The sequence below is a fragment of the Falco punctatus genome (assembly GCF_963210335.1).
Source record: "Falco punctatus genome assembly, chromosome: 1".
NCBI classification, from domain to species: Eukaryota; Metazoa; Chordata; class Aves; order Falconiformes; family Falconidae; genus Falco; species Falco punctatus.
The window spans coordinates 105,658,209-105,676,146 of NC_137580.1; the positions used below are offsets into that span (position 1 = coordinate 105,658,209).

Sequence of the window (17,938 nt, forward strand, 5' to 3'; positions counted from 1 at the left end):
TCTCCCTCATGTCTAATCTAAATTTACCCTTTTTTTTCAGTTTAAACCCCTGCTTCTTGTCCTGTCACTACAGACCCTGGTAAAAAGCCTCTCTCCATCCCTGCCTTTGCAAGATCCAGCCAAGAAACCGCTGGCACTGTATCCTCTGAGTCGCGTACTCGTCTCGCCTGCTCTGGCCATCCTCACCTCACCATCAGCACCGATCCAGACACACTGCCCCACTCCGCCTTACACCCACCGTGCCCATCGCCTGCAGCCCCCCCCGAGCCCCCAGAACCACTGGGGCTGGCACCAGTGGGGCTTTGCTCTCTGCCAAACCCCAACCCCTCTCCCAGCTGCCTCAAGCATTTCTTCCTGAAAATGCGTGCCACCTAGTGCACACTCAGCTGTGTGGCAGCCAAAAATGCCATCCATCCCTCCGGGAGGTTTTCTGGATCGGCCTGGACTAGACAAACCTGTAAAGGTCCCTTCCACCCATTCCAACCCAAATTGTTCTGTATTTCTAAGTGTCAGGCTCGGACGCAGCATCTCCATCCCACGTGGGTTTCTGCGCCGGCAGGCAGCGACGTCCACCCCCCGTCTGTCTCGTCAGTCTGTCCGTCCCCGTACAGGTCACCACTTCCCAACCATTTGCTCTCTGCCACCTGGGATTGAGCTGATGAAGGGGACAGCTTGGGCATGGCGCAAGCTCTCTGGGCGTTATTTAAAAGCACTTCGGATGTGGCTGCAGCAGCCCTGTCTAACAGCAGCAACGCTTCAGCAGAAGCAGGCTGCCTTTACTCCCTGGTGCTGCCAGCCATGGAGCAGGGGAAGTCTGGTCCTTCCTTATAGATGGACTTATATACGGACACATCGTATATGAGCGGCTGTTGTCCCATAGGATCCCACCGCTGGGAGCCCAGTGCAGGGTGAGGTTTCACCCAGACAGGCAATGCCGTGAGAGGGGACACAGAAAAGGGAGTTACAAGGATACCCTAAAGGTGATGGTGCACAGCGAGTGCCTTTGCTGTGACTAGCCTGGGTGACCGAGGGGACCCAGCTCCCCGTTTCCTATCCCCTCATCCCCCCTACGGTCCGTGCCTGCTCCTCCGCAGCTCTGGTTGACAGCCAGAGCCTGTGGCATGGGTCAGCTGCCATCCGGAGAGCCGCCTGTCAGCACCATGTCCTTGGGCTGCTCTTTCTCACCTGGCTGGGGTGGTTTCTGCAGCACGATGGTCAGGAAGCAGATTACTGGGAGGAACAAAGGTGATTTTGTCTGGGGAGGGGATGGGTACCTCTCCCGGCGCTCCAGCTTGCAGCAGCCAAGGGCAATGCTGAGCCTCTCTGGGGGCTGCAGCTGCCCTTCCCTCAGCCCTACTCTTCCTTCAGCCCTTACCAGCTGCCAGAAAATACATTAAAATTAGCAGCTGGGTTACCAAATAGCACAGAGGTGTGCTAGGACCACAGCTCCAGCCGCACCGAGGCAGGGCTGGGTGCCACAACAGGGGAACTGAGATGTTCTTGCTCTGCGCTTACGTCTTTCCCTTCTCTTAAGGCTGCTGGATGCTGGCTGGGCTGGGGTGTGAGAGCTCCTTTCCTGGAACGCTCCATTGTGGGGTACCCCCCCGCTGCCCATGTCCTGGAGCAGCTGGAGGAGCAGAGGAGGGTGTGGAAAGAGGGAACGCTCCATCCTGCTGCAGGTGCAGCATCCTTGGTGCCACTGCTCCCCAAAGCACAGGCAGCAGCGAGAAGAAACCTGTAAATTCCTGGTAATTTAGCTCAGCAATCACCAGGGGAAACCTGCCGTTCGTTATAAGCTGGCTAATGGCTCGCCACAGCAACCGGTGTTCTGAGGAACAGCTCAGCCCTGTCCTTTCCTCCAGCCAGCAAAAAAGATGCTTTTGTTGTAGTTTCTGACATTTCTATATTGTGCCAGGCCCTTCTTCTAAATCAACAACATATTTCCTGATGATGGCACAGTATGTACAAATGATTTTCTCTCTCCTCTCTTTATTCTCCCAGCTAATTGAAAAGGGAAATCTTTTTTTTATTATCATCATCATTCTGGAAGCTCTGTGTTGTCTGCAGATTTGTGAGCCCCTTGTTTTCCCCAGCCTCCACCCACGACTGAGCTACTGCCATCAAAGAGATCTGGTGCCGGCTGCTGTAGATGCCATCCACCCCGCTGCCATAGGAAGCTGTGACAGATGCTGCTCGTGGTGCGTGTCGGATGCTGAGTGGACGTGGGAATGGTCCTGCTCAGCCCTGACCCCTCCAGAAGCCACTCTCCCATGAGCATCACCCATGGCCCTGAGTGACTAGGCAGCAGGACCATCACGAAGGACAAAAAGAGCTTCCTTTTTTTTCCTGGCGAACAAAAGAACAGCCTTGCTGCCCTGTGGAATTTTATAATTAGCCTTTCTTATGTGGTGGCTGTTCCTTGAATAAGGCTGGCTGTGTTTTCTCTTCCTCGGAGCGGCGTAAGCCTGTAGCCTGATACTGCCAAGCCACTCAAAGCACATGCAGTAACAATGTAGACATGGAAAACGTCTGAGATGCTGCTCAAATGGCCTGAGAAATCATGGACGAGGTGACAGCATCTTCAGGCTGCTGACCTTACCCCCGAGCATTTGCATTTAGGGACTTTTATGTTCCTGGTGTTCGAAGTCTGGATGTGGATCGATGCTGAAGTTGATGATTTCCAGCCTGTGCGCCCTGGCAGCTAGCCAGGACAGCGGAGAATTTGTCAAAGTTTAGGCAAAACAGACTTAAAAGGCATCTTTGAAACTTGTGTTTGCGAGCTGGCTAATTAGAACTTTGCTGCTACTGGGGAATAAAAAGTAAATGCCTAATTGCTAATTACTGAATCCGTACAAGAAAGTAATGGCAGATGGGGAACCGTGCAGTTAGCAACAGTTGCAGCCAGAGCCTGGTTTGTACTGAGTTAGAACACAAAGTCCAGGCGTTTAAAGCCGTTTAAGGGTCTGGGCTTTGTGTGGGAGCAAATGAGCCTTCCAGCAGCAAGGAGGCAACTGCTGCCTCCCATGAAAGCCAGGGCAGGAATCCTGTTGATTGTAAGATGTACTTGTTCAAAGCCAAAAGCACACCGGACTCCTAAAATCGCTGGGAGCCTAAGAATTCACAAGACAGGGAAGCCCAGTATGTTTGGGGGTCCTTGTCCCATTGCCTTCAAGGCTGGTGGGACCCCAAGAGTCTTGTGTTGTCAGGCTTTTACTTGCAATGATGGTCAAAATGTCTAAAAATGGATGAACACATTTCCTCGTAAAATGAAGAGAGATGCCCCAGTCGGGAGCTGAAGGAGACAAGATAAATGTGTACCACGCGAGGTGACGGAGGTGGACGAGCAAGGTTTCCATCCCTGGGGTATGGCATCCTTCCACGCAAGGATGTGGCAGGTCCCGCTAACGTCCTCGGCAGAGCTGTCCTGGATAGCCAGGCAGGGAAAACCCTGGAAAGAAGGATCTCTGAAAGCAACTTCTGGCCCAGGAACGGGCAGGGAGGACCATGGTTTGCAGGAGGCGTGGGGTCCCTGCAAGCGGTCCCCGAGTCCCCTGGTCAGGGCGGGAGGCTTGGGACCACCCCCTCCTGCTGCATCCCAGTGCTGGTTCAGGCACCGGCAGGAATATTTCCAGCCAGTTGGTTATTGTGGGCTTCCTCTCCAGGTGGGCACTCAGGCAGCCAAGGAGGGAGGTGGGAAGGAGCTGTACAGCCCAAATCCTCCCAGCTGGCTTCTCCCTTCCCCCGAGGCGTAACCCAGGCTCCGCCAGCACCCAATTTAAGGATGTGTCCCTGCCTGCCTTCCTGAAACCCGAGCCATTCCCTCCTGGCCATGTCTCCCTAGAGGTCTTCCCTCTCTTCCTCTCTCTCTCCTTCTTCCCTCTCCTCCTTCCTCTCTTCCTCCTTGGCTTTCAGGATGATCTGCCCTGGGATGGGATGCAGGGCTGCCGCCCCGGCGCTAAACCTGTAATCCAGCATCTGCCTCCTGGCCCCAAAGGTGCAAAGAGATGACAGGCTGGAGCTGTTCAGTTGATGGATGAGATTCTTTTTCTTTCTTTCTTTCTTTTGAATTTACTAAACGAGATCTCACCTAAAGACAAAATTCCTGCCTTATCCCCATCAGGTTTTTACTGGGAATATTCATTTCAACAATTATTTTTTAATTTTTTTAACTAACTACACAGCTCTTTACTTCAAAAGAGAATACTTATTTCTGGGATTCATTATACCGATCTTTATACTGGAAAGAAAATACCAAACAGGTATGTGGATTTATGATGCTTTTTTTTAGGTCAGCAAGGTAATTACAAGTAAGGATCTGACGGGGCAGTGGTGGTTTAAGGACTGTAATTTCTCATGAAGCTGCTTGAATAGTTGGAGAAGTGACAGCTAGAGAGCAGGGAGGTCAGTCCAGCCATGGCCAAGGGGGACCAGAGGGGACCAAAGGACCTGCAAGGTCTCTTGTCCAGGTGGGAGGATGGAGTTTTCACCGAGGGCACGGAGCTGGCTGGGCACAGCGTGTTGGCTGGGGTGTGTTCACCGGGGTGATAGCGGGGACTTTCTGTGCCCCGTGTTAGAGCCCTGCTCCTGCCCTCTACGTTTGGCATCAGACACAGTGGCCAGTCCTTGTGGGGGCTGAGCCAGGGTGCGTTGCTTCTTCCGACAGAGGCATGGTTTTGCAAGGCACCCAAGAGCTGGAAAGACCTTTGCTTGGAGGCATTTTCAGCAACCCAACTCAGCAACCCTTTGAGAGGGGTGCTGTGCTTTGCTACAATGGCTTATGATGGCTTAAAAGCAGTTTTTAATCTATAGGCATTCATAAAGAGCCCCAACCCCCCTGGCTGCAAGGAAAGGGGGTTCAGTTTGTAGCTGAACTTCGAGCGCTGGGGCAAGGTTGGAGAAGCAGGTGGAAAAGCCCACCAAAGTCAGGTTTTACCTTTCGAGGGTCAGCTGTGGCACAGCATTGCAGCGGATAATGACCGCTGCAGCCCTGGCAGGGAGCAGGAACACGATGGCTCCAGCCCAAAAGTGTCCGGCGATGACAGCATCCCTGAGAGCAGGACATGATGCAGGGGTTTGGCCGGAGCAGGGCAGCAGAGGGGCCGTCTGTCAGTCCTGCCCCACCAGAGAGCGGGGAGGGCTGTGGGACAAAAGGCGACATTATTCAGCGCTGCAGGAAGGATGAATGGAGTATTGAACAACACCACCTTAGGGAGTAGATTGGTTTTCATCCCCCGTCACTGAGCCGTCTGTCTGCTGGCGGGTCTCCTCCCAAGGCTTGGTCAGCAGGAGCTGAGCCGTGAGAGCAGGGAGGTGTAAGGAGACCGTATCCCAGCCGTGATGGCTCCATCCTGCACCTCCAGCACTGTGCCACCACCACCTCACACTGGTGCATGCAAAATGCCTTGATCTACCATCAACTCTCACTGGTGCAGGCAACAAAGTCAAAGGCTTGGGCTGGAGGTTTGGGAGCTCCCCCAGCCCATGGTCTTGAGGGACCTTGGCTGTGTGGACACGGCACCAGCACGCAGTCCCACCTGGGAGATCTTGCCAGCCCATGCCTCCACATTGGAAAACCAGGAGCAGTGAAAGGCTGGGTGAGGGGTTTCCACAGGGTGGGGGGGTTTGGTCACTGGTACCACCGATTTTAATGTCCTTTCCCAAGTTTCTGCCCATCATTGGAAGCATCAAGCGGCAGCAGTCAGTGCCCATCCCTTCAGGAGATGCTGTGCCTCATGTGGGCTGGAAGGACTAATTTTAGGGCTCTGAGCTGAGACTTACAGCCTGGCTTTAGAGCCAGCATATGAAAGCATCCTCACGATGGCACTCCTCCACCAGCGCACGCTGCTGTCCCAGTGCTGCTGTCAGGCCAGCTGCTGGGACTGCTGGGATGTTGGTCGGGGTCCCAGAGGTGCAACAGAGGGCAGAGGCAGCCCCCCACGCCGCTCCCCCATAGGGCTGGGTGAAACAGAGAGAAATCCGCCACTTCAGCAGTAATTTCTGAAGGCAACAGTAAATGAAGAGGAAGCGTCGTCTTACAATATCTAATCTCTTCCTTGTTTTATGCCTGACATTCCCCTGATTGCTTCCCACCTTGTCCTGGTGGAGTTTGCATCTCTGTCTCCGTCCCCCAGGTGAATGAGGTTGTCCTATCAGCCCCCAGGAATTTCTGCCTTCCCACAGAAATGCCTTTCCCTGCTTTTTCCCATGGGATGAAGAAAAGCAGAGACAATGGGGCCCTTGGGAATGTGCTAGCCAAGGTGGCAAGGTCTCATCCTGTGTGGTTAGTGTGGAGGTCTTGGGGGACACGGGTGGCCAGGGACTGGAGCTGCCCAGGAGAGCTCTTGGGTGCATTAATTCATCATGGGGTGGTGAAGAAAGATGGGTGCAAGGCACCAGATGGGGCATTCTGGTAGCTCAAGTGCCATATATGACCACATGGGTTCCACCGTGGGGACCCCAGTGCAGGCTGGGTGCTGGGAAGGGCAGCCAGGAGACTATGTCACCTGCGGAGCAGATCCCCTCTTCGCACAGAAGGAGGTGGGCATGGTCTCCAGGAGCCTACTGGAGGGAGAGGAACCAAGACAAACCAGAGGGTTGACCATGGCTGTGGCCTTTAGCTGGGTGTTTGTCACCGGCAGAGCCAGAGCAACCTTGGAGGGGGGGGGGACATGGGGTAGGCAGCCTGGCTGGAGGTGAAAGACCATACCTTTCCAAAGGGGGTTGTCTGACGTGTCTTGGTGGAGTCCAGGTCCCCTCTGCCTTTTAGGAAGCACCTTTCAGGCTTGTGTGGATGGGGAGCTCCATCCCAGTTGTGTCTGGAATTAATAGGTGACTCAGTTTACGCATGTGCAGCGTGGGGTATATGGTGTATATGTGCTATGGGGTTTGCTTGTAACCTCACATAGAAGTAACAGAAGGACAAGCCCCATGTGGATGCAAATGGGATGGTTCCCTGAACACCTTGGGGGCTAAGACCCTGGGTGAGAGCTGTGAGGCTCAGCATCTAGGTGTCCTGGTGGGTCTGGGGTCCATCCTTCTGCCTGTACAGCAGCACAGCTCCGAGGCTCTCCCTGCTTCCAGTTTTGTCTCACGGGTGGGATGTAGCCCTGCAGCTTCATCTTGCCACCCGTAAAAATGTTCTCAATAAATCCGACCTGAATTATTTTTCATGTGACTCGGGGTCACTGTTCCAGCAAGTGCCAAGGAGGGACTTGTTTGCAAGTCCTGCACGGCCCTTGGTGGGACAAAGGCTCTCCTGGCCATCACCACCAACACTGCTGTCTGCATGTTTCAGGGACAGCATCCTCTGGACACCCGTCTGCAGCAGGACTGCGGTGCAGCAATGAGACTTGGTCCCTGCCTGGCCATCTGGCACAGCATGGGGACGCCAGACATGGGGGTGCTGCCTCTCTCCCTGATGCCAGCCACGCTCCTCGTCCTCCTCCTTGGCCCCACGGGTGAGATTTTCTTCATCCAGAGCCGTGAGCAGGAATATCACGATGTCCCCAATGGTGCTGAGAGCGCACAGGGGTGTGGGAACAAGTTCAGCTCTTATCACCCACCACGACCTATGCATGATGGCAAGTTCAGCGTTCAAGGGTAGCATGCAGCTGGCAGCACCGCTGGGAGGATGCTGATGGCCGAGGGATGGGAGCTGTGGGGCCATCCTGCTGCTGGGATGGGTGGGATGAGCACCCATCCCCTGAGGACACCGGTCCCAAGCCACTCCTGGCTGACACTGTCCAACCAGGGCTGGGAAGCATTTAAATTGAACTGGAAAAAAGTCTCAAATGAGGTCTGCACAGAGCGCTGTGGCTGCATAATTATCCTGGCGTGACTTTATCCGTGTAATTACAGCCAGGCGGTTGGTAACACCTTCCTGCCTCAACAAAGCCCCGCCAAGACAAAGCCAGCCAGAAAGCAAGCAATTAAGGTGTAGTCAGACACCATAATTGGATTAAATCAGGTTTTACAGTTCCCACCCCCTCAGCTGGAGCTTCCCCCCATCCCCGATCTGCCAGCGCCTGCGGTCGGGGTGTGGGGACCTGGAGGGGACCCCGCTGGCTCTGCCACTGTCCCCTGCACTGCCAGGCTCTCCCGTGCTCTTCATTAACAGGCACACAAAGGGCGATTTGTCCTCCCACTTGGTGGTTTTATTTAGCACCGTGCCCTGGGAGGGATGCTGTTTATTTGAGCTAGTTTCCCTTTTTCCTTTGGCTTTGTGAAGCTGGATCAGAGAAATGCGGAGGGCTCTGTCTCTTCTCAAAAAACACTAGTTTCTTCTCCTTCCTCATTAGCGTAGACATACCAGGCATACTTTTTCAGGTCTCTCTTGACTTTGCTGGAGGATGCTCTCAAATGAATATTTTAGAGCTTTGATTTTGACTTAAAGGGAGATGAATATTGAATATTTAACAGTGTCTTTTTCATCCACTGTTTCTTCGGCGCTGGGGTGGACTAAGTGTTAAAAATCAATACCAGCCAGGATCAAACACTCTTCCTAAAAAGCCTCACATCTCCACATTTTTGACACAAAGGTAATCTGAATTACCTTTTCCCTGTTATCCAGCCCATGGGGCTGCCATGTCCTTCCCTGTCCTTTCCTTTGGCAAGCCAGCCTCTCTGCTCCCTTGGTCCCCCCTGCTCAATCCCCAGTTCTTGCTGGCATTGCAGCATCACTTCCCAACCTGCCTGGATCCAGCTGGGATGGCTGGGGTGGGCAGCAGTGCCTGACCACGTCTGGAGCTCCCCAGCTCCAGGTGGCATCGCACTCCCAGCCCCTGCTCCGGGGTGCTAAGCTATAGTTACAGCCAGACACTTGCCTTACTCTTTTCTCTTAGGGCTTCTAGGTCTTTCTTTGACAGCCCTGTTTTGTAGCTGACTTAATGGTCTCCCAGGCAACATCCCAGCAAGGCAAAAGAGAGGTGGGTTCATCTGCTGGAACATCCCCTCCAGGCTTACCCCGCTTCTTATGGCAGTGACATCTACCTCGGAGTGGCAGGAATCGACCTTCCCATCACTGCTCGTAGGCTGAGTGCGAAGCAGGACAGGGCTGGTCCAAGCCAGGGGTAGGAAAAGAGGCCACGGAGCCACCACGGGCGATGATCAGCCCTGGGCTGGTGTAATTGCCATGGAGGGTTTTTGTTTGCTGGGAAGGTGCCACCCACGGGAGAGGGCTATGCAGCTGAAGCCTCAAGGCTGGGGTGCCCACGGAGATCCAAGGGCTTGCACACTCCTGGGGCATCGGTGGGGACATCCACAAGGTCCAGCCACCCACCCCCATCTACCGTCCCCTGGGGCATCATGATCATGTTGCCATGATGCCCCGAACAAGCTGGAGACCTCGGTACCCCATGCTGGCAGCACCCCAGGGGGCACCCCACATCACTCAGAATTGGGGCTGAGAGGGTTTTTGTGCCCTAATAACACCCAAGCTGTGGGAGAAGGGCCCAGCCGGGTGGGGGGAGCCTGCCTACACCCCTCCCCAAGCATCCATACCCCCGGGCACTGGGTTTCTGGCAGGGCTCTCTCCGAGCCCTTATTTAATCAAGGCTGGCTGGGATGGGGATGCATCCTGCAAGCGTTCAGCTTCCTCCAGATGCTGCTTGTTCAAGCTGGTCAGAGAGGGCTGAGAATTAAAAGGGGGTGAAAGCCCCTCAGCAGCACTATTTCGCATATGGCTGGACAGCTGAGCCCTGAGGCAGAAATCACTGGGGGTCTGTCCACGTGTCGCTGCCCTTCCTGAGCCAGCTGGGATCGAGACACCCCACCCTGATTGTCCAGCACCCCCAGATTACACCAGCCCCAGCCCCAGCTCTGCCTGGTGCTGCAGGCGACCAGCACGTCTCCCCTGGATTTACCCCTACTGCTACATGAAAGCAGTTTATTTGTTTTATTTACCCTAATATATATATATATATTTATCCCAATTGTTTAATTGGGAAAACAACGGAGGTGTCCTTCCTCTCCCAGCTCTTGCTTGCTGTGCTCCACCGAGCTCCTTCCTGGCTGTGGGGGAATATTTCTGTGACAAAGTCTTGTTAAGCCCTTGGCAGCATCATCCAGGCTCTGATTACTGGGAGAGCTGGATTCCCAGCCGTGGAGCTGTGGTCGTGGCTGTGCTCCCTGCTCCTCTCTGCTCCCTCACGCTTTCTAACCCACCTCTTCTCCTCGAGCCATCGATGGTGCCACCAGCACCCAGTGAGAGGTGTCACACTCCCCGAAGGGTGGCAGGTGAAGGGACAAGCACCCACACCTGTGTACCCCCACACCAGTCCGGTGCAGCTGGTCTCACTGGTGTTTTATGGGCTGCAGAGCGGGGCTCACCCTGAGCTCCGCAGCAGACAGGACGCTGCTCTGCCCACGCCAGGAGCATCATCCTGCCCAGTGGTGCGCAGCAGTGGCTGCCTGCAGTTCTCCAGCACCACCTGTTTCCAACCCTTAAGGTGCCTGCACCCCATGAACAGGTGTGTTGGTACACATGTATAAATGTAAAGCTGTAAAGAAGTGGACTTTTTGGGGGAAAAAAAGGAAAAAAATCAATTGAAACGCAGATAGGGATGCCCAGTGCAGCATCTTCCATCAGGAGCTCTCCAGCGGGTTTCCCGTAACAGGCAGGGCTGGTTTTCCTCATCGCCATCTCACCACCCCAGTTTTCCATGGGGCTCCTTCTCCCTTGATGGTCAACAGTGCCTGTGCCAGCATGGAATGATGCTCACCCTCAGGGAGCTGGTAGTGGTGCCCTGGGCACCCCCCAGCCACGCTTCACCTTGGGGAGCTGGGCAAGGCCAGGGGGAGCAGGACCTGGGGCAGGTACCCACGCCAGTAACCCAGTGCTTAAAGCACAGTCCCACCACAGAGCCGCAGGCACCCACATCACGTGCCACTGCCTCAGTTTCTCCACCTGTGAAGCAGATGAAATGATGCCCTGGGTGAGGGTGGTTATTTTTTCCCCTACAAACCTCCCATCTTTGCAGAAAAGAGAAGGATCCAGGGGGCTGCCATGTCTTGCTGGTCCCTGCCATGCCCACCCACATCCCTGTTGCCATCATCGTCTGAGCTGCATCCCTCCTCTGCTCACTGCAGGGATGCTGGGGAGATCCAATTCCTTTTCTTCTCCCTTGCAGGCACCACCTCCGAGTCCATGCTGTTGCCATTCCCAGGTGAGATGCTTCTTTTAAAGCTGCTTTTCTCTAGGAAGTTTGGTAATGGAAAAATGCATTTTTTTTGGTTAAAAATGGGCTTTGGGGAATTTCAAAAAGGCAGCATATTGGTTTGGAACAAAAGGTGGCAACAAAAAGCTAAATTTCTTTTACAGAAATGAAATAGAGATTTTTAATTATGCCTATTCTGATTATTATCCCAAGAGAGGAATTTTGCCACCTCCTGCTGAGTCCCTGTCCCTGTGCCATTTGTCACACCCAAGCAAATAATTCCCTTGACATGGCAGGCCAGGGACACTTACACGCCTGCTCCCCATCGCCAGCAGCTTGAGAGATCACCTCCATCCCACCAACTCCCATGTGGGACCAGCTCCAGACGTTTTTGTTGAGGCTAATGTGAATTGCTAATTGCATCTTGTCACTTGTCACCCATCGTACGTCATCACGTGATGCGACATGTCTGCTTTCCGCTTCTCCTGTTGCGTTATTGCCCAGGCCATTAGTAGGCAAGAGGATGGGATGATGGAGCATCTCATTTATGTACTGAGATGTGTTGAGTCTTCATGTCTGCTGCTTCCAGCAGACGAAGAGAAGCCCAGGTGGGTAGCACCAAGCCAACCACTGCCTCGTGCTACAGCAAAGTGTCACCATTTTATTTAAGGAGCAGAGACATGGTGCAGAGAGGGCTCACACCCTCCCCATGACACCCACCAAACGTTTGTCACCTCCTGCCTGCTGAGGGACCTCTCTCTGCTCATCCTTCCAGAGATACGGCTCGCCAATGGGCCCAGCCGGTGCCAGGGGCGAGTGGAGATCCTCTACAACGGCTCCTGGGGGACCGTCTGCGATGACGACTGGGACATTGTGGATGCCAACGTGGTGTGTCGCCAGCTGGGCTGCGGCCATGCCATTGCCCTCCCGGCTGCCATGACCTTCGGCCAAGGGAGCGGGCCCATCTTCTTGGACAACGTGGACTGCAAGGGCTGGGAGGCAGCCTTGAGCGAGTGCTGGAGCCATGGCTGGGGCATCCACAACTGCTACCACTACGAGGACGTGGCTGTCATATGCAACGGTAACGAGGTTTGGTTCCTTGGGGGCAAGGAGAGCAGGGGGGTGCCTGAGGTGCTGCATGCCTTCGGGGTGCCCAAGAGTTGCATCTCAGAGCCTGTTCCTCGGAGCCTGGGTCAGCCAAACCTCCTCTGCATCCTTCCTCTATCCCTTTCCTTAATCCAGGCCATCTCCCAGCTCAGCAGGCTGGTGCTCCATAAGGTGACCAGCCTGTTCTGTATTCCCCGTCACTTCCAGCTCAGGGACTTTGCAACCTCTCCAGCATGATCCCTGGGGAAAGAGCACACACCCACCCACGCTCCTGCCTCTAAGTCAGCCGCTGCCCAACTGCTCCTTCCCCTTTTGACTCGTTTTTCTTTAAATTGCTGAGCTTTTCAGTAGGAAATGTTCCTAAAGGTGAGAAAAGCAGTGGAAAGTGTTCGAACTTGGCAAGTGAAAGTGGAACAGCTCCATGCCAACCCCTATATACGCTACACGTTCCTCCTGCATAGCTGCGTAGGGTTTGCTCATCAGCCACGCATCAACGACCCGTAAATGTGAGGCTGTGCAGACCCGGAGCTTGGCCACGGCTGCAACTGCTTGGTGAATCCTGGTGTCCTGCAGAAGCAGGGTTGGAAAAGGAAGGGATGCTGGTCTGGCTGGTGGGTCGGACCAGCAGCAACCAGAGAAAGGAGGTGGTGGACTGAGCAGGAGCTCTGAATCAAGGCACTGCTGGAAAGGAGGTGAAAGGACTGGAGCAGGAGGTGGGGGAGATGGGTCTGGGGGTCGAGGAGCGGCTTGAGCCATTAGGTGTTTGTAGCTTGGTTGGCGAAGGAGAGCAGGAGATGCTCTGGGGTGGCCCTCAGGGGAGATGCAAGCGTTTGACCCAAGCACCAGACCCCTAGGAAAGGTGCTCCCACCCGTGCCGTGTGGGAGCTTTCAGGAGCCAGCTTTCTGTCTGTTGTGATTATGGAGGAAAGTGTGGGGCTGGTCAGGTCTACACCGTGTCGGTGGGCTGGCTTTCCCGGGATGCTTCCTGCAGCCCTTGGGCACGCATGTGGCTGGCTATGGGACCACTTGGCTCCGCTCCCAGGCAGCTCCCCACACCACCCCCAGGTAATTTCACCAGCCCAGCTGAGGAGCTGGGACAAGGTGGGCAATAGGGTAGCTTGAAGCAACATCGTTAGCAAAAGAAATATAGGTAAAAACAGCAGGAAAATCAAAATATTACTGTTTTTTTCTATATATATATGCCATGACTTCGAATCCAAATCCCATGATACGCTGGAGCCTGACTCCTGACAGCTCAGCACTGTGATTTACTCCAGGTGCCCATGCCATGCTGCCAGGCACAACTTCCCACTACACCAGCACCTGAGGTCCTGGCTCCATCCTGCATCTGTAACTGGGAAGCTAGCTCTGGGCAGGGGCAGCCGCAGACCCCTCTTTCTTTCCCCATGGGGGCTGCTTTGGTGCAAACCTGCTTGTTTCCGCAGCACGTGCTCGCTGGTGTGCGTGTGGGGGCTGGTGCCCGAACTGGGGGAGCAGCAGGGTGGGCAGCGTGTGGGGCACTGCTTGCAGCCTGCTTCTGGAAGGGATGGCTGCGGGGAGCCACGGTTGCCACTGCTCTGCTTCCCTTTCCAGAGTTCTCGCCCACGCAAGCCAGCGAAGGACCGACAAGCAGGACCCTCACAGCCTCAGTGCAGGACGGGGAAAGTAAGCTGCTCAGCTGTCGCTAGCAAGAGGCTTGTCCTGGCTGAGGGATGGTAGAGACCAGCACCCCCCACCCTCCCATCCGCCCCCCCCCATCACCCGCTGCCCCTCCATGAAGCACCCTGACTCTCTGGCTCTGAGGGGCAGACCCCTGGGGACCCCATCTTTGTGCTGGCCATGGCCAAACCCTACCCCAGAGGTTCACCAAGGCTCCCATCATCTGTGCCATCCTAAAGCATCACCCCTTCCCCGCTGCTTCTCACCCAGTTTCTTTGCCGTCACGGGCACTGCCAGACCCAGGCTGGGTGGCATCGCTGTGAGGTGGCACGTGTGGTGACCTCCTGGGGAAAGTCATGTCCTTCTCACCGCCTGCTGCCACCCTCCAGGTGACGGCAGCATCCGTCTGGTGAGTGGAACCGACACCTGCCAAGGCCGGGTGGAGATCTTCTACCGCGGGAACTGGGGCACCGTCTGTGACGACGACTGGGGCATGAGCGACGCCAGCGTGGTGTGCAAGCAGGTGGGCTGCGGCCAAGCCCTGGATTACAAGAGCAATGCCTATTTCGGCTACGGCACGGGGCGCATCCTCCTGGACAACGTCAACTGCGATGGCAGCGAGCCCTTCCTGTCTGCCTGCTACAGCCTCGGCTGGGGCATCCATAACTGCGGCCACCACGAGGATGCTGGGGTCATCTGTACAGGTAGCGGGACAGAGCACCACCTTCACGGGGGAAAAAATCCAGAGATAGTCTGGTCTCCAAAGAGAAATGGCCTCGGAGGGATGCTGACGTGCCCAAGGTCAGGCAGGGACCCGGGCTGTGCGCGGCGGGAGCATCCTTTCTCCTTACCTGCCGTCATCCTGGCGCTCCGGAGCAGGCTGCGACACGGTGCTGAGAGCCTGGGACACAGCCCGAGCAGCAATTTGCAAGGGAAATGCATCTGCCGGACCTGCCATTTCCCTGCTCCGCTGGCTCGAAAACAAGCTGCCCATGTCCGGAAGGAGCGAGTGGCTGCCAGGGGCTGGGCGTGATGCCAGGCCCAGCCTGTCTCCCCTTTCCCCTCCCTAAATGATGTATTTCTGCCATTCTCCGCTGATTACCATTTATAATGTTAATAATCCCCGTGAATTCCCTCATTATCACAGCTAATGACGGGAGCGGTAAGTGCCAGCGCTTTTCCCTTTCCCACTATTAACGAACAAAAGGGCTGATGCGGGAAAAAGGGACAATTTTCTCAGGCTGGTCCTTTCTCCCCTAAATGTCCCCATCCCTTCTGGCACCTGGCCAGGGCACAGAGCCGATGGCACCACCACGCACAGCCCTTGCTCAGCGGGGCAGGGGAAGAACAAAGCTTTAGAGCTAATGAACCCTGCCTGATAAACCTCCCAGAAGCGAAGGACCCCTCGGGGCTGCACGTGGGACCTCGGTGCTGGGGTTGGGGTGGAGAAGCGCAATCTCCAGCATGTGGGCAGTGGGGATGTGCAGATGGACGTGGTCCATCTCCATCCCCATCATCCCAGAGCTAGCAGATGACCCCGGGTCTGCCTCCTGGAGTAAGCAAGTTCACAGCTTTGCAGCTTCTCCCCATCTGTCACCTCTGTTCCTCTGTGTCACTGCAGGGCTGGACACGTCCACCAGCACGTCCTTCACCACCTCCGTAGCCTTGGACTATGAAGAGACTCTCACTGCCACGGCCACAGGTAGGAGGTCACCCAGCAGCCACCCAGCTCACCCACGTGCTGCTGCCGGGGCTGGGGGCTTGCTGGGCAGGGCTGTGCCTCCTGTGTCCTCCTGTCACCCAGCACAGTCCCCCTGGGGTCCTGCCGCACGTAGGCTCGGGGGGTGACATTGCCCGTGGCAGGAGCTTGCCATGGGGCTGCTGTGGTGCTGGAGGCTGCTGGCACCAACCGGAGCAGGGGTGGTGGGCACAGGATCTGGCCTCCACAACGCCCGTGTGTCCCCACACTTGTCCCAGCAGTGACAGACAGCAGATACCAGCCCTCCCAGGCCACCGAGGTGGTCACCACCGCTCTCCTTACCATCGAGCAGGAAAGTAAGTATGTGGCCACTGCCGGTCCTTCACAGGGTCCAGCATGGCCCCCCTAAGCTCCACATCTCTGGGGGGTACCCCATATCCCCAGGGCTCACCCCACAGCCCTGCAAATTACTCCATGCTCCCAGGGCTACCCCCCTTCCCAATTCCCTGGGGGAACTTGAGCACCCCATGGTTCACCCCAAGCCACCAGGGAGCTGTCCCATGCCCCTGAGATGTACCCCACCTCCCCAGGGCTCTCATGTCCCCAGGAGTACACCAGGGAGTGATGTCCCCGGGGCTCACCCCACATCCCCAGGGCTTACTCTGTGCTCCCAGGGTGTTCACCCCCTGCCCTCCAGGGTTCACCCCCCATCTCCAGGAATTGCCCCATGCTCACAGTACTCACCCCATGCTGCTTGGGAGTTGCCCCATGTCCTCATGGTCACCCCACATCCCCAGAAATCACCCTATGTCCCCAGGGTCTCACCCCACGTTCCCAAGGGCTCACGCCATGCCCCCAGGGTCTCACTACATGTTCCCCGGGGTCTCACCCCATGTTCCCAAGGGCTCACCCCATGGGGCTCACCCTATGTTCCCAAGGGCTCACCCCATGCCCCCAGGGTCTCACCCCACATCCCCAGGGCTCACCCCCTGTTCCACGGGGGCTCACCCCATGCCCCCGGAGGGTCAGCAGGGGACATCGAACCCCCTGCGGAGCCGTGGTCCCCCCGGCAGCGTGCCTGTGCCAGGGCCCCCCACGCAGGTGGCGGCGTGCGGCTGGCGAACGGCAACGGGAGCTGCCGCGGGCGGGTGGAGGTGCGGCACCATGGCACCTGGGGCACCGTCTGCGACGATGACTGGGACTTCCCCGACGCCCAGGTGGTGTGTCGGCAGCTGGGCTGTGGTGCTGCCCTCGCCGCCACCATCCTCAGCTCCTTCGGCTACGGCAGTGGGCCCATCCTGCTGGACAATGTGGGCTGCGGCGGTGGCGAGGCTCGCCTGGCCGACTGCTTCCACCTGGGCTGGGGGCAGCACAACTGTGGCCACCACGAGGATGCCGGGGTCATTTGCCGAGGTGAGAACGGGATAAGCTCAGTGGCCACCAGCTCCCACCCAAGGGTCTTCCCTCGCCAGCCGGGTGGGAGAGGGAGGATGATGCGACTGCGTGGGTCTCTGCTGAAGCCTGGCTCGGTGGCACGGAAATCCAGTGAGATAACAGGCATAGGGAGGATTTTGGCCACACTCAGGCTGGCTGTGGGAAAAGGGGTCCCCAAAATGGGGTGGCAGGTGAATTTGAGTCCCCAAACCCTGGGGTTCCTTCTGCCCATGGGGGGAAAGCAGTGGTGGTTGGGTGCCATGGCTGGTGACGGATGGAGCGTGGGTACCACCTCTGGTCTCCGTTCGTGCACTTTCCTGGAAGCACAGTGGCTGCACATCCCACTCCACACATCCCTGCATCCATCCCTGGTTACCCCATGCTGCTGCTGGGGGGCTCCGACCCGGCCCTGGGGGGCACAGGAATCCCCTGAATTGCTTTTCCCACCCCTTCCCCACTGCACCAGGTGCTGATGATGCTGGAAACCATTTCCAAGAAGTCACTGTCACAACCACCACGTCGGCCCTGGCTCGTCCCAAGGACGGTAGGTATCGAGGTACCGCCTGGGGATGCAGGGCCAGCCCTGGGGATGCTGTGCGCTGGCACAGGATGGAAACAGGGGTGGCTTGCACAGAGGCCAGCAGCTTTGGCAGTGCCTGAAGCACTGACCTGGAGCAGCCCACAGGAGGGGGAAAAGCCACGCTGGCAGCACCTTTAAGCTGTGGCCTCTCCTGGTGCCCCCAAAGCTGGTCCAGGCAGAGGAGGCGATGGATCCTAGTGGGGAGAGGAGGGGATGGACCTCGGTGGAGGGGTGACCAGATGGACCAACAGGGCTGAGCTGAGGATCATAGAATCATGGAAGGGTTTGGGTTGGATGGGACCTTAA

At 56.4% G+C, this 17,938-nt stretch overlaps 1 protein-coding gene across 8 annotated transcripts in view; it reads left to right on the plus strand.

Annotated features, from left to right (window-relative positions):
- The first annotated feature begins 503 nt into the window (after window positions 1-503).
- The window catches only part of SSC4D (scavenger receptor cysteine rich family member with 4 domains), a 29,999-nt gene continuing 12,564 nt past the window's right edge, over window positions 504-17,938 (plus strand). For 4 of the 8 annotated variants that reach the window (XM_080381886.1, XM_080381887.1, XM_080381888.1 and 1 more), the window contains exons 1-9: window positions 504-7,457; window positions 11,127-11,162; window positions 11,929-12,234; window positions 13,854-13,925; window positions 14,309-14,623; window positions 15,541-15,621; window positions 15,897-15,974; window positions 16,720-17,031; window positions 17,519-17,596. In XM_080381886.1, the coding sequence (XP_080238012.1) occupies window positions 7,286-7,457; window positions 11,127-11,162; window positions 11,929-12,234; window positions 13,854-13,925; window positions 14,309-14,623; window positions 15,541-15,621; window positions 15,897-15,974; window positions 16,720-17,031; window positions 17,519-17,596 (1,450 nt within the window). In that variant the 5' untranslated portion in view covers window positions 504-7,285. Of the gene's footprint in view, window positions 11,163-11,928; window positions 12,235-13,853; window positions 13,926-14,308; window positions 14,624-15,540; window positions 15,622-15,896; window positions 15,975-16,719; window positions 17,609-17,938 lie in introns of those variants that run through there. The other 4 variants (XM_080381885.1, XM_080381882.1, XM_080381883.1 and 1 more) reach the window with 4 other exon arrangements.